Source organism: Zingiber officinale, chromosome 5A (assembly GCF_018446385.1).
Source record: "Zingiber officinale cultivar Zhangliang chromosome 5A, Zo_v1.1, whole genome shotgun sequence".
In the NCBI taxonomy this organism is placed as follows: domain Eukaryota; kingdom Viridiplantae; phylum Streptophyta; class Magnoliopsida; order Zingiberales; family Zingiberaceae; genus Zingiber; species Zingiber officinale.
Window position 1 is genome coordinate 33,788,416 of NC_055994.1, and position 17,128 is coordinate 33,805,543.

The 17,128-nt window shown below is 32.8% G+C and overlaps 1 protein-coding gene across 1 annotated transcript; it reads left to right on the forward strand.

Annotated features, from left to right (window-relative positions):
* The first annotated feature begins 8,134 nt into the window (after window positions 1-8,134).
* Window positions 8,135-13,371, forward strand: LOC121980417 (probable protein phosphatase 2C 60). The gene is made up of 4 exons (XM_042532443.1): window positions 8,135-8,702; window positions 9,232-9,599; window positions 12,233-12,469; window positions 13,049-13,371. Exons 1-4 carry the CDS (start codon window positions 8,405-8,407, stop codon window positions 13,262-13,264), a joined length of 1,119 nt encoding a protein of 372 aa, XP_042388377.1. The 5' UTR covers window positions 8,135-8,404; the 3' UTR covers window positions 13,265-13,371.
* Window positions 13,372-17,128: the final 3,757 nt, after the last annotated feature.

Genomic DNA, 17,128 nt, shown 5'->3' on the forward strand with positions numbered 1-17,128 from the left:
TGTTCACCAGGGATCAAGTCTGAAGACTCTCCTAAAACATGAATCTATCAGGTTGCTGAACAACCCTCCTACTACGATGTGGCACTGCTTGTAATTATGCACCATTTGTGACACGTGTTGTAGTTTCTTGTGGTATCTCATCTTGTATTGTTGGTACTAAAATAGACGTGTCTTCTCTTATTTCCTCAAGAACACTTTTACTCATGAGTTTGTGGCTCATTACATAGTCTTCTTCTAAAAATCGAGCATTGGTGCTAACAATGACCTTAGGACTATAAAATAAACCATCTTTCGTTCCTTTAGGATAACCAACAAACAAGCGAACTTTTGTACGTGATTCTAACTTATCAGTGTCTCCCGTCAACACATGTGTTGGACTACCCCAAATTCGAATATGCTTCAGATTAGGCTTACGCCTATTCCACAATTTTATGGGAGTAGAGGGTACTGACTTAGAAGGTACCATATTCAGAATGTACACGCTATTTCCAGAGCATAACACCAAAATGAATTTGGTAATTCTAAATAACTCATCATTGATCTAACCATTTCCATAAGAGTCATATTCCTTCGTTCTGCCACACCATTCTGTTGGGGTGTACCAGGTGCAGACAGTTGGGATTGAATCCCGGCCTCTGATAAGTAACTCCTAAACTCTCATAAGAGGTACTCGCCACCATGATCAGACCGTAATGTCTTGATACTTTTACCATGACGTTTCACCACATCAACCTTGTACTCTTTGAACTTATCAAAGTACTTAGACTTGCGGCGCATCAAGTAAATGTACCCGTATCTCAAATAGTCATCTATAAAAGAGATGAAATATTCGAAACCACCTCTCGCCTGGATAGTCATAGGTCCACACAAATCAGAATGAACCAATTCCAACACATCTTTGGCTCTATACCCCTTAGCCTTAAAAGGTCTCTTGGTCATTTTTCCTTCCAAGCAAGACTCGCAGGTTGGAAAGTTTTCCACCATCAATGAACCCAAAAGTCCATCGGCTATTAACCTTTGAATCCTACTCAAGTTAATATGACCTAGCCTTAGATGCCAAAGATATGTTTGGTTCATTTCCGAAGACTGTTTTCTCTTATTTGAATTAGAATATGCGTTATTAATTTCCATTTGTTACATCGTGGGAGTTATTGGATTTAGAGTATACAAATTTTCAGCTAATGTACCAGAACAAATAACCACTCTATTTTTCTTGACAACCACTTTGTCAACAAAAGAAACAGAATATCCATCCTCAAATAGTTTAGAAACTGAAATCAAATTCTTTCTAAAACTTGGTACATAAAGGTAATTTCTCAAAATCAATGTTTTATTCCTATCAAAGGCTAAATAAACATCTCCCACTGCAACAGCCATCACTTTCATAGCATTGCCCATGTAAACGGTGATTTCTCGTTCATGTAGTTGTCGGGTTTCCTGGAAGCCCTGCAATGAATTGCAGACATGATCAGTGACTCCCATATCTATACACCAGGTATCGGTAGATAACACCACTAAACATGTTTCAACAACTAATGAATAAGATACACCTTTATTGTTCTCATTTCTGAGAGGACAGTACACTTTAGTGTCTAAGTTTTGTTTCCAATCATTATAATTGAGACTAGTAAGTCTATTCTCTTTTAATATAACAGCAAGGGAATTGAATGTCATCCTAAGAATCACAAAACATTTGGTCAAGACTTTAGAATTTAAAATAATATTGATTTCTCAAACAATATCATTTAAATTCACCAACACCTCAAACACCGTGAATTTTGTATGCCACGTTAGTGTGGAAGTATACAAAATCAAACATTTGTAAGAGGAGGGTTTTACCCATTAATTATCTTGTCAACCTAACTTTATGACAAATAAAATTACCTAAAATACCGTGAATTTTGTATGCCACGTTAGTGTGGACGTATACAAATTCAAATATTTGTTAAAGGGGGGGGGGGTTTACCCATTAATTTTATTATCTTGTCAACCTAACTTTATGACAAATAAAATTACCTTAAACACCATGAATTTTGTATGCCACGTTAGTGTGGACGTATACAAAATCAAACATTTGTTAGAGGGGGTTTTACCCATTAATTTTATTATCTTGTCAACCTAACTTTATGATAAATTAATAGTTGGTTTTTCTTCGGTCACACAAATAATAGCAGTGACTCCGATGAAGAGGATACTATTAAATGTGCATAAGTGTATACCATTACTTGATACTTAGTCCATTAAACAGGATTGTGCCCCTTCAGTTGGAGAAGATCACACACTCCTAAATAATTTTCTATAACCATCCAGAAAGGAAGTTTGATCTAGTGATCCACAAACAAACTTATCCGATGTGGAGGAAGGCACTCAGAGCCAACGCGCAAGTTTGAATGCATCACTTACAAACCAGTAATGGAGACCGTGGAATTTAATTAAATTCCTCTCCCACTTAGTTATTTAAAATGAGGAATTTTAACATGCACACAAGCACACAAAACACAAGCACACACAACATAAAAGGCAATAAATAAGAAAAATAATTTTCCAACTATTATGGCCTCATCCAATGCTGTCCTCCGTATGGCACCAACCCTAGCCACCGCCAAAGGGTTTACGTCGTCGCGTCCATCATATTTCCTTTTCCGCTGTGCCTCCGGTGCTCAATCAGTACCACGCCTCACAAGGATACGATCCGTGAGAAAAATAAAATTTTACATTTATCGATCCTATATTTTACGAATGAATGTACATGTAATCTAGATCGAATAGAATGTAAAATCCTAATAACTAATATAGCTCTTGCTGTATTTAATAATTATAATCATGCACACATATAAAATGCCCTCGACATGTCCGAGAGTCCAATCACACACAATTATAATAGGCCATAATATTTGGAGCCTGCAACCACAGAGCTAATCTATTTGCACATCCTACTATTATCCTGCCTAAACTTATGTATGAAAAGTGCGTAATTAACTAAAAACCAAACACACAGAGTTAAAAATCTAGCTCTGATACCAATTGTTGGTTGCTACACCTGGATTCCGTTCTGTTCTCCTGTACAAAAATTTTTACAAGCACAGAACTTAACCTCACTACCCATGTACTCTACTGAAGTTAAACTTGTATTACAAACAATACTTAACATTATTAATCTAAGTTGATCTTCAGAAGTTAAACTTGGATTGGAAACGATACTTAACATTTTTATTCCAAGTTTAACCGATGTGGTCTTCCTAAGTTAAACCATATTGCAGAAGTTAATTAAATATCTATAAAGATTGGCTTCCAGGTTAAACATGGCGAGACACTAGGCCTTCTTGGTTATGGGATTATCCACCACTTCCTATACAAAGCCTTTCAAAGAAATTGGATATTTAACTTCTTACAGTAACCCTAGGTTTAACTACAGAGACCTCAATAGAAGCACAAGATCGAAACGTAAAATCGAAACACTAAATCGATAGCACGAAATCGGAACATAAAATCGCTAACCTCTTGTGTTGGTATTTCAGAATCCATGCAAAGAAAACTAACTAATTAATTCGAAGCGTAAACCATTAATTAGTTATACCTTTCTTTGTAGCTAAAAACCTATTGATCTTCTGTTGTATTCCTCTCCTCCTCTGGACATTGTGTGGGCAATGATCTACCAAGATGGAATTCACTCGAACCACTTCTTCTCCTCCAAGACTCTCGAGCCACCAAGGGATGCCAAAATAAGAAACTCCTTCTCTTCTTCTTCTCCTCCAAGTAGCAAGCCACCAAGGAGATGGAACTTCTTTGATGTACCGCCGGCCTTGAGAGAAAGAAAACAAGGAGAAAGGAGAGAAGCAAGGGTCGGCCACCAAAGGAAAAGAAGAGGAGCGGGCCACAAGAGAGAGTTTCGGCCACAAGGAAAATAGAAGAGGAGTCAAGGCTAGGTTGTTTCATAAGACACTCTCTACCTCTCTTTTATAATCCTTGGTCTTGGCAAAAAAGAAAATTTTAATAACAATTAAAATCTCTCTCTTTTAAATTTCCTATTGTGTATGGCAATAAAAGAAAGTTTTAAAATTAATCTTTCTCTTTTAAAACATGTAGACAACTACAAAAAAGGAAAGATTAATTAAAACTTCTCTTTTAAAAAGCATGGTTACAAAAAAGGAAAGTTTTATCAAAAATTAAAATATCTCTTTTAAACATTATAGATAACTACAAATAAGGAAAGATTTTAACAAAATTAAAGTCTCTCTTTAATCCTTTGTAGATAACTATAAAAGGAAAGATTTTAAAATTTAAAACTCTCTTTTTAAAACCATGAGGATGACTATAAAAGGAAAGATTTTAACAAAAATAAAATCTTCCTTTTATTTCTTTAGTGGATGCTAAAAAGGAAAGTTTAAAATCTTTCTTTTAACCATTGTAGATAACTACAAAAAAGGAAAGATTTTAACAAAATAAAATATCTCTTTTAACCATTGTAGATAACTACAAATAAGGAAAGATTTTAACAAAATATAATCTCTCTTTTAACCATTGTAGATAACTATAAATAAGGAAAGATTTTAACAAAATTTTATTTTAAAACAAAACTTCCTTTTCTTCCACTAGTGGCCAGCCACATCTTGAACACCAAGATATGCTTGGGTCGACCGCCCTCTTGGACTCCAAACAATGCTTGGTCGGCCCCCCTTGCTTCAAGCAAGGATGTGTCCGACCCATTACTTGGGTAAAAAGTGGACTTTGTGGATACAATAATTTATAGAGGCTACAACAGGGACCGAGAGGAGAAATTGGTTTTGGTCTCCCGATGAGCTTGAGCTTCCTGTGTTCGCCCCGAACACCCAACTCAAGTTCATCAATAATAACTCATACCACTAAAGAGTTATTATTGAACTACCACACCAATCCCAAATTACATTATGGGCTCCTTCTTATTATGAGTGTGTTAATCTCGCTGTGTTTAAGATATCGAATGACCATTAATCAAATGAGTTACTGTCACTCACTTAATTAACATCTAGCTCCAAGAGTAGTACCACTCAACTTCATTGTCATACCGGACTAAGTCCACCTGCAGTATTTACATGATAATCTTTATGAGCTCCTCAACGGGACATCTTCAACCTAAATTACTAGGGCACAATTTCCTTCTATAATCAACAACACACTATATAAATAATATTATTTCCTAACTTATCGGGCCTCTTGATTCAACAAGCTAAATTTTACTCATTGATAAATTAAAGAAATAAATACTAAGTATATGTGCTTGTTATTATATCGGGATTAAGAGCACACACTTTCATAATAACAGAGATCCTGTTCTTTTATGCAGTCAGTATAAAAGAACAACTTCAAATGGTCCTGCTCAATACACTCATAGTGTACTAGTGTAATTTTATAGTCAAGATAAATTAATATCAAATTACACTACAATCATTCTAATGGTTTGTCTCAATCCATCTTGGTTGTGAGCTACTATTTATAATTTATAAGAAACTGATAACATGATCTTCTGTGTGACACCACACACCATGTTATCTACAATATAAATTAAATGGACAACTACATTTAACATAAATGCAGACATTTGACCAATGTGATTCTTATTTAAAATAAATGTTCATACAAAAAGCTAGGCTTTTAGTATACATCCTAACATTTACTTCTTGATCGTAGGATTGTTCAACACTACGATCCGGATCACAAGATCTTATGATCCTACGATCTATATCACAATTTTACAAACTATGGTATGCTATACTGAATCATTAAGATTTTGAGACAAAACATAGTCCTTTGAGATATTAGTATGGTAGTATTTAGGGGGTGCTTGGTTAAATAATGGGAATGACTATGGGTATCGGTTTGATAGTAAGATAGAATGAGAATGAGAATGGAAATGAAACCCATCTAGTTATATGAGTTTTGTTGATTCCCATAAATCTAGAAATCATTCCCAAATTCTTATTCCCAAACCCACAATCCAAACACTATCTTTTACTATCATTCAATTCTCTTATTCCCAAACTCATCAATCAAATATCCCATTAAAAAAGAATTTGACTGTAACACTGAACTATATTAACTTCAAATTGTTGATGATAAAATATAGGATTCTGACCTATTTTATATATTGATGGCACTACTTATTGTTTCTTAAAAACTTTTCTAATAAAATTAAACAAACTTATAAAATAAACTCATCTAATTTATGTTTTTATAAATAATAAAAAAATGTTATTATATTTTTCTTAAAATTTATAAAATATAATAAATTTTATTGAATACACCACAAATAGGGGTGAGCAAATATTTCGATAAAATTGAATTAACTGTATCAAATTAAACCGAACTGACTTAATTTAAAAATTTGGTTCAGTTAATTTAATTTTTTATTAATTCGATTTAATTTTAGTTTTAAATTAGTAAATCAGTTAAACTGAATAAACCGAATAAGGATATTAATTTAATTATTTTTATTTAAAAATATAATTAATTAAATAAAATCAAAATTTGATTAATTTAGTTTTAAAATTTTGATTAATTTGGTTGAGAATCAAATTAATTGATATTTAATTGGTTTGGTTTGTTCGGGGTTCGTAAGAAAATTTGGTCGGTTCGATTGGTTCAAAAAATTTCAATTTGTTTGATTTTCAGTTTATTCGGTTCAGTCAATTCAATTTTAACCGAATGCTCATCACTCTCTATATATATTATCACACACCCAATAACAAACATGTTGTGAGCACCAATTGTATTTTGTTTTTCTTTATTTTAAGAGCTTAAGGGTTCAAATTTAGAATTTAGGGGTTAAGTTATAGTATTAAAACTATAGAAATTATAAAAAAAATTTAAAAATTACACATGGTGCTTACAAGGTATGCATCATTGAGTGTGTATGATAACAATCCTCTCTTTCTATATATATAGTTTTGATATATCATATTTCTTACCCCGTACATCCTGTGAGCACCTAAAATTTTTTTCATTTTGAATTTTTTTTGTATTTAATAGCATAACCCAACCCCTAAACTTATTGGTATAACCATTTATGTATCCTACGCTTAACATCAACCAAAATAATTAGTGAATTTTAAAAAAAATGAATATTTTGAGTTATACATATTTTGGTGAATTTAAAAAAAAATGAATATTTTGAGTTATATATATATATATATATTTATAAAATTTTTTTCTTAATTATATTATTCTTAACTGGTAATTGTACTTTATAAATAAATAAATAAATTTAAAATTCAATTTGCCCCGATTTACGACGTAAGACGCTCAGTTGTCACCTAGATATATATGATTTGATTTCTAACTAAAATTTATTTGTAGAGATTTTTTTCTAAATGAGACGTACAACCAAAGGATGTTAAACTTTTGAATCATCCGTCGTAAGTTATATATATCTACGTCAGAGCCGAGCAACTATAGATGGAGGTCTTATTCGAGACGCTCGAGCACGATCTCGCGCCGCTCATGCTAACCCACTATCTCTTCTACCACACTATCAATAATATTATATTAGTGGTTAGACCTTTTGTCATAACCTTTAAATTTTCAATATTTATGAATTAGACATCATTATTCATAAATTAATTTAATAATTTTATAAATAATAAAAAAAGTATGTATATATATATATAAACTAAATAAAGATTTTAATAATGTCAACTATTATAATAAACCCTGAGTATCGTTTTAGATTTATTTTAATTATTATGGCAATATAATTGCCTTATATTTGGTGTTATCATATAGCACCGTCAACTTATCATCTGTTCCTAATCCCCCGGAAATCCACGAAATGTGAAACTAAACAAGGAAATGGCGCGACTACAAAACAGACGGTTTTTATCGGTCAAACTCATGGTCTTCGCTCGCACCTCCACCGTCCGTCCGTATTTCCAATCATTAATGGTTAAAAATGAGCCCCAATTTCTCAAACCTCAGGAAAATGCCCTGGCAAAAACAAATTTCGGGGCGTTTTAGTAAATACGTATTTTTAAGGATCGCGACGAGAAATAAATGCGTGTCCAGAAACGTCATTTGCTAACAAGTTCCCGTTAATTACCGTCGTGTCCGAAAATGCTTTTTTTAAAAAATTAAGTAAATACAGTTAATTAAATAGTATATAAACGTAGCCCTCGCCCCCGCACATCGGCCCTTGCGAGAGCGGAGACAGGAAACCCCACCGCCGACGGCCGACCGCAACCCCGCGCTCGTGGAAGCCTTCTCTTCTTCCGTTTTCCCAGTATCCGGCCACATTCAACGGACCTATCTCGGCGTCGGTCTCCCCGTTGCGGTCGGAGGCGCGCCAATCGTTCGAGGTCGATCCCTATCTGGCCGTTGCCGTCTAGTCGTCGTGACCCTGCTGGTGGTAGTGGACGTGAAGGAGTAGTGAAGCATGGTCGCGTTGATGAGGATCGTGATCTCCTGCTGGAAGCCGGAGGTCCGGGATGGTGGATCGGTCGGCCGCGACGACCGCCTCCTCTGGTACAAGGATCTCGGCCGCCACTCCGTCGGGGAGTTTTCCATGGCGGTGTCGCAGGCGAATAATATTCTGGAAGACGGAAGCCAAATCGAGTCGGGCCCGCTGAGCTGGAGGGAGGGCACTTGCGGCACGTTCGTCGGGGTCTACGATGGGCACGGCGGACCGGAGACGTCGCGGTACATCACGGAGCATTTATTTGCTAACCTCAAAAGTAAGCCGTTTTTCTTTGGTTTTCTTTATGTGTAACCGCGTAGGGTCTCATTTGTCATACGCTACCCATCCTCTGGGTTGAATTGGTTGGTATTTTCTTTGTTGGAATTCAGGTTTATATTGCGCATTAGAATTTTGGGCACCCTAATGAGTTGTTCTTTTTCTATGCTAAATTTGTGACATTTTATCCTATTATTTTGTATATATGATGCTGTGTCATTATTCTTTTCGCTTCTTGAGGTTAGATTCAAATCAGATACTAACAGGGATGGAAACTGATGGTTTCCTGGTTATTTCATCTTCTATATTGTGAATATTGCCTGAAAATTTATCAAAAAATCAATAATTTCACTTATATGGCAACAACCACATTTCATTTATTCAGCAGTTTTCTATCAGATAATTTCAGGCTTATCTTCTTATGAAAATTTCAGGTTATCATGCTCAAAATTGAAAATCTTTGCTATGCAATCTGTTAGTCTGAAGATGCATTTGTCTTTTTTTTCATTGTGACGCTCTATTTTGTCCAGGGTTTGCATCAGAACAAGAAGGTATTTCAGTAGATGTCATAAGGAAGGCATTTTCAGCCACAGAAGAGGGTTTTATCTCTATTGTAAGAAAGCAGTGGCTCAATAAGCCTCAGATTGCCTCTGTTGGTTCATGTTGTTTGGTCAGTATCATATCTGGTGGTATGCTTTATGTGGCAAATGTTGGAGATTCACGTGCGGTACTAGGAAGAATCGAGCGAGGTATTAGAGAGGTTACAGCAGTACAAATGTCTGCAGAGCACAATGCGAGTTTTGAATCTGTGAGGGAGGAATTGCATTCATTGCATCCCAATGATCCCCAGATAGTTGTTTTGAAGCACAAAGTTTGGCGTGTGAAAGGCCTTATACAGGTAATTCTTTTTTGAACAATTTTGTGATCATCACTGAGTTGGAGTTAGTTCATTTATACCATGCCTCAAAAACCTTCACATAACATTATCATTACCCATATGCATGTTTGTTTAATAATAGAATGTTTTTCATGCTTGTTATACTTAATATATTGCACAATGGGTTAAGTATACTTTACATTCCTTCTATGCATTCATATCTTGTCAGGATTGAAGGTCAAGGATCTAAGTATTAGTAGCATAAGATCAGTAGGATTGATGAAATTGAAATGAGTAGGGATGTTTTTCTTAAAAAAATTAAAATAGAGAAATATATAACAAATTTTTTTATTGAACATGTTCTAGAATCTTATGAAGAGTGTTTATTATAGGTTATAAGACATCCAGTTATTAATGATAAATTGGCAAATAATAAGTCATATTTATCCACAAAAACATTTAATGAATACTAAAAATAGATTATAAATATTAATAAAAATCCTATTCTTAGTATAGATTTCTTAGTAATACTAGATTATTGATATATTTTCAGTAAAAGTGTTAGTATTAAATACCCCATGTTATAGGGGTTAATTGGGTCGTTGATACATATGGATTGGATTTTAGTTGAAGAAACAAGTTATAAGTCAAGAGAGATTATTGTGTATCTATAGTGAAACTAACTAATTGCTAGCTAGTATCTTTGAATGTTTAGTTTTTTCAAGGTCTCAATCATTATGAGATGTCAAGATCTCTGAAAAATTAGATTAGTCTTTGCTGATAGTGATTCAACTTGAGCAATCCATATTAGTATCAGCTGATTTTGTGAATTATGCTAATAGATAGCATGTGAAGGTACTTGATCATTTTTTGTCCCTACAGATAAAATGTTAAATGGGTCTATGCAATGAATGCAGTGAGATTTTACAGAAGGGGGGCATTAGATGCTAATTCATTTATGATTGAAAAAAAAAATCTTCATAGGGGAAATAGGAAATCAAATATTGTATCCTTTCAAATAAAACAGCCTATCCTAATATCAACCTTTTGTATGTTTGTTTATTCTTCTTGTATGCTTAATTTACGATCTTTGTCCTTTCTTCTAATCCTTCAAGGAAATTACCATGCGTTAGCATGAACCATTATGTAGTTTCCTTCTTCAATGTGGATAAAAATGAAACTTTAAAGTTTAAATATTTGAAAATTCATTTTTCTGATTGCTCCAATTTTATTCTTAAGACTTTAGACAAATATTTTCTTTTCCTTGTGATAATTTGTTACTGCAGAGACTCCCTTTTGAAGACAAAATTGCAATAGGGAATTTTATGGTGGAATATATTAGTTGACTTGCTGCCAGATAATGAACATAAGACTTCTCTTTAAACCAATATGTTATGATTAGCATAAGTAGTTGGGTAGTCCAATACAACTAGTGGTCTCATGAACTGCTTGCTATCTCAGATAGAATTTTGATTAAGAAATCTAATATAGTTTTACTTTTAGAATATACCTTTTGTGTATTATTTTTTACAACCTAACAAAAATGTGTAGGTGGCAAGTTTGTTATTGTTATGTTGGGTATAACTCAAAAGATGAAGTTTAGTTCCACGAGAATTTTCATGTCTAATCACATAGGGGAAAATAAATCATCTCTGATAATGGACTCAATATCACATTCTAGCTTTGAGTTATGATCAACACACTTTATTAGTTTAATTGATTTGCTTTTGCTATGAGATCACTAATTTTTGTAAATTCTTTATGTTTCTTTCAAGAATCATATCATTCTTTCTGCACCAGATTGAAATTTTATTTTTGATTCAAGAATGAGTAGAGGTCTAAGCATTGGATACTTTGTCCACGTTCTCAATGCAGGGACATGCATAATAGTATAAAGCTACCATTTTTTTCTGCACCATATTGAACTTTTATCTTTTTTTTTTTTTTCAAGAATGAGTATAGGTGTAAGCATTTGGTATTTTGTCCTAGCTTTTAGTGCTGGGACATGTACAGAATAACCTGATTGAAATTTGATGTTTTGTGTAATTTTTTGATACTTTGTCCTAGTTCGATCTAATTTGTGCCTCTGCATGCGCACACAATGAGACAACCTAGATATCTTGTGGATTGTAACACCACTTTGATACTTTGTTCTAGCTCTTATTGTTGGGATATGTACACAACTTTATAAAGCAATCATTGTTTTGCCACTAAGTTGAAATTTGATATTTCATGTAATCAAATACTACTTTGTGTGAACATTTGATACTTTTTCCTATTTAAATCTATTCTGTCTATGTGTGCACATTGAAGCAGCCTATATATCTTGTGAATTGATAATTTTGCTCTCAACCTTGGAATTAACAGGTATCTTATCTTTTTGGATTTTTTATTCTATACTTCTTACGTTTGCAATGATTAATAGTTTATTGAGGAATGATCTTTGTAGTTTGTACTGTATTATAAAGATGGCGGGAGCTTTGTGTACTGAGGTGTCTTTTTTTTTTTTTTTACTAGATTATAAAGATGTCCTTTAGCACTGCATTAATTTTAATTTCATTTTATGGGTATTTTGTTACAAGAATACCCAGGTTTATAAACATTGGTTTGAACTATTTGTGATTATCCTTCATTTGCTTCATACATTTCTTCAGGTTTCAAGATCTATCGGAGATGCATATCTAAAAGATGCAGAGTTTAACTGTGAGCCTTTAATCTCCAGATTCCGTCTTTCTGAGCCCTTCCACAAACCGATCCTTAGTCCTGAACCATCAATAATAACGCATAAACTTTCTCCTGAAGATCAATTTTTGATTTTCGCATCAGATGGTCTATGGGAGCATCTGAGTAATCAAGAGGCTGCGAATATGATTCACAACTCGCCACGGAATGTAAGCTGTCTTACTTTTTTCCACATTCTTGTTGGAACTGTGAAATTTGCTCTGTGCATTTGGAGTACCCTGTGCTTTACATTTGATGGACTGACAACATGTTGGAATATGTCCTGGAAATAAACATACAGAACCGAAGTTGTCTCATTGCCATAGGATAAATACTTTGCTGAAACCTTCATTTGTAACTATCTTGCATTGTACAAATTTTACTATGTCTAATTGCCATTGGATAAATATTTTTATGAAACCTTCATCTATAACTATCTTGCATTTTACAAAAATTACTTTATTTCACCCTTTAAACAAAACATGCATGTTTCTAGAAAAAAAATCTCTTGTCCCTAAGATATTTCACAAATATGAGCTGCACTGGCATTCTTGCTTGTTTCGTACTGTGTGAATGCATATTTTCCAGTTGTAGCATACTTCAGGCACTCATTATCCAATACATTAGATTGCTACTTCATGTTGTGAGCAAAATCAAGACCTGTGCAATTTGTGTTCTCTAGATTTATTTTTGATGTTCCACCATCTGATGCCATTTCTCATAGCATTTGTCACTCAACAATGTTTCAGGGCATTGCAAGAAAACTTGTCAAAACCGCTCTGCAAGTGGCAGCAAAGAAACGAGAGATGAGTTACCAGGACCTGACCAAGATTGATCGTGGAGTCAGGAGACATTTTCATGATGATATCAGTGTTATAGTCTTATTTCTCGATCCTAATCTGATAAGCCAAAACTTCCATCATGGTCCTGTGCTTTCACTGAAAGGAGCTGGTGTTCCTGTCTAAGCAAACATTAGTGGAGCGGTTCCAGATGCTTCATCCTGGGCCTCCTTAGAACTGATTCAAAAATTTCCCTCACTCTACTAGCACGAATCTGTTTTCAGGTCGTCACATAATTTTAGTAATCCAAGGCGAGAAGGATAGCATGGAAGGAATAACATTCTTTTATCTAACTTGATAACCTGCAGTTTTGCACTGGATATAGATAACTTTTAGCTATTACATAACTCTCTGGTTTGCCTTGACAGTGAAAAAGGCCGGCTTTAAATGTGTCAAAATCTTGTCCCAAGTCAGCCTTTTCACTCCAGGTATGAGAACCTGAGTGATCACTAATATTGTGCTTCTTCTTATTGTTATTTGTTTGAGACGTGCTGTAATTTGATTCCTGAGTTTCTTCATCATAACTCTTTGATTTGGCAGTGTGGCTGTTTCCAGCTTTTCGTCATTCTTTTCCTCTGGAAGGAAGTATTAGCATGATGGTGAGACGATGAAGCTGGATCCAGCATCGTAGTTTTATCGTCTTTCCTCCCATTTGTGATAAAGATAATAAAAGCATTTGATATAGCATCCATCGTTAGGCAAGTTGTTTCATCATCACATATTCGGATCAACAAGTATTTCCATGCCTTCTAGTAAATGCCTGTAATAATCCAAAAGCAAATTTGTAAAGCAGCCCTTGAATAAGATAAGAACAACACCATGTCAATAATTTATTATTATTATTTTTTTATTTTTTTTATTTTTTTATTTTTTTATTTTTTTATTTTTTAAATCTTTCTTGCAAAAAAAGTTGTTTCCTTGCTGCGTCATACCTGTACAATCTGAAGAACGTCGTCCTCTAAACATTATTGAATTAAATCATTCACACATAAATTTACTACGCCTTGATAAATTGCAAATGTAATTATTTTTTAATATCTAACCATTACAAAATAACTTTTATTTAGAGACGAAAAATTTTCATCCTAAATTTGAAATAAATTTTGTGACGGAACAAGAACTTTATCGCTAATTAACAATGAAAAAGTTTTATCACAAATTAATAATAAATAATATTTTGTCATAAAATTTATCAGTGATGAATTTTGATACTCGCCGAAGAATTTATAATAGATTTTGTGAAGAATTGATGGATTCGTAGTAGAATTGAAAAAAAAAATAACAATAAATGTGTTCAAAATCAATTTTGGCCATGTTTAATTTTTTTTATTCAGCCTGCAATGAATTCTTGGATGTGGTGCTGATTCTACAACAAATGTGTTTGAAAATGATTGAGAGGATCTAGAGAGTTTAAAATGACATAAAATTAATTCTTATGTATTCGTATAAATCTCTTAATTATATAAATGTCCATTGATTCGTAGTAGAATCGAAAATAAATAAATAATAAATGTGTTCAAAATTGATTTTGGTCATATTTAATTTTTTTATTCATCCTGTAATAAATACTTCGATTCGTCTCTAATTCAATGACGAATCCAATGATTTGTCGCCAATTCTGCGACAAATCTATGGATTCGTCACAAAATTGAAAAAAAAATGTATCGAAAATCAATTGAGGGATCTAGAGAGTTTGGAATGACATGAAATTAATTCTTATACGTTCGTATAAATCTCCTAAATATATAAATGCCATCAAACATCAATATGACCTAATATATTGAAATCAATGATTTTTTTAATACGAATTAGATTTTTCGAATATATTTGCGTTAAAAAAATCATTGAATTGGTTTAGTGATTTTTCGGGCATATATTAGGTTAAATTAATATTTAAGGACATTTATATAAACAAGAGATTTATATAAATACATAGGAATTGGTTTTGTGTCATTCCGAGCTCTTAGCAACGAATCTACAGATTCGTTGCGGAATTGAAAAAAATTAAAATAAAAAATTTAATGTATGAAACTAGTTGAGGGACCTAGAGAGTTCGGAATGATATGAAACTAGTTTCTATGTGTTCGTCTATTTCTCTTGATTATATAAATACTCTCAAATATCAATTTATCCCAATATATTGAGATTAGTGATTTTTTAACATCAAAATGCCTCTAAATGTCTCTGAAACCAATTGATGGGCTTAGAGAGGTTAAAAAGATATGAAATCAATTCATATGTGTTCGTCTAATTCTTCTGATAATATTCATATCCTCAAACATTAATGTTATACAATATATTTTTTTCATAGCTAAGATAATTATATGGGCTTTAATCGATTGATGACTTAGTAAAAATACTAAAAAGAGTTATTGATTGACCATGTTATAATCATTTTAACGTTAAAAAAATCACTCCTTTGAATATATTAGGTCAAATTAATATTTGAGAATATTTATATAATCAGTAGAACTAGACAATACATAGAAACTTTTTTCATGTCATTCCAAGCTCTCTACGCCCCTCAACTGGTTTTGGATACATCTATTTTTTATTTTATTTTTTTTTCAATTCTGTGACAAATCCATGAATTCGTTAGAGAATCAACGATGAATCTATTTGATTCATTATAGAATCGATGATGAATTTATTGATTTATCGCGGAATCAGTGATGAATCCTATAATTTTAGCAAAATTAGCGACAAATCCAAGGATTCGTCATAAACTGAATAAAAAATTAAATGTGTCTGAAACTCGCATATAGACCTAAAAAGCTCGGAATGATATGAAACCAGTTTCTATGTATCCGTATAAATCTTTTAATTATAAAAATACCCTTAAACATCATTTTGATCATTTTAACGTCCAAAAAATCTAATTCATATTCAAAAAATCACTTATCTCAATATATTTAGTTAAATTGATGTTTGAGGATATTTATATAATTAGAATATTTATACGAACACATAGGAATAAATTTTATATTATTCCGAGCTCTCTAGGTTCTCAATCAGTTTGAAGACATTTAGTTTTTTATTTTATTTTATTTTTTCAATTCTATGATGAATCCATGGATTCATCATAGAATTGGCGATGAATCCTAGGATTCGTCACAAACTGAATTAAAAATTTTAAAAAATTAAATATGTCCGACACTTATATATTGACCTAAAGAGCTTAGAATGACATAAAATTAGTCTCTTTGTGTTCGTATAAATCTTCTGATTATAAAAATATCCTTAAATATCAAATTTATCAAATATACTAAGATCAGTAATTTTTTTTAACATAAATATGTCTGAAAAATCTAATTCATGTTTAAAAATTCATTGATCTTAATATATTAGGTCAAATTGATGTTTGAGGGTATTTATATAATCAAGAGAAATACATGAACACATAGGTACTGATTTCATATTATTTTGAGCTCTCTAGGTCTCTCAACTAATTTTGGACACATTTATTTTTTTTTATTTTATTTTCAATTCTGAGAAAAGTCCATGGATTTGTCGCTAATTTTGTGACGAACCATAGGATTCGTCTTCAATGCTATGATGAATCAATAGATTCATCACCGATTTCTGTGACAAATCCATGGATTCATCGTAGAATTGAAAAAAAATAAATGTGTCTGATGTTGGTGTTGTTGGTTGCTACTCAGAATACCGTCCTAGTTCCCCTGTACAAAAATTTGTACAAGCATAGAACTATCCTATCTACCCTTGTGCTCTACAGAAGTTAAATTTGGATTGCAAACGATGCTTAACATTATTAATCCAAATTATCTTTCAGAAGTTAAACTTGGATTGGAAACGATACTTAACATTTTTACTCCAAGTTTAACCGATGTGATCTTCCTAAGTTAAACCATATTACAAAAGTTATCAAATATCTATTTCAAAGATTGGCTTTCAGGTTAAACATGACGAGGCACTAGGCCTTATTGGGTATGAGATCAACCACCACTTCCTAGACAAATCCTTTCAAAG

Coding starts and splice junctions, on each gene's coding strand:
- LOC121980417 (XM_042532443.1), top strand. CDS start 8,405: ATGGTCGCGTTGATGAGGATCGTGATCTCCTGCTGGAAGCCGGAGGTC. Junction 8,703..9,231: donor TTTATTTGCTAACCTCAAAA/GTAAGCCGTTTT, acceptor TATTTTGTCCAG/GGTTTGCATCAGAACAAGAA. Junction 9,600..12,232: donor GTGTGAAAGGCCTTATACAG/GTAATTCTTTTT, acceptor ACATTTCTTCAG/GTTTCAAGATCTATCGGAGA.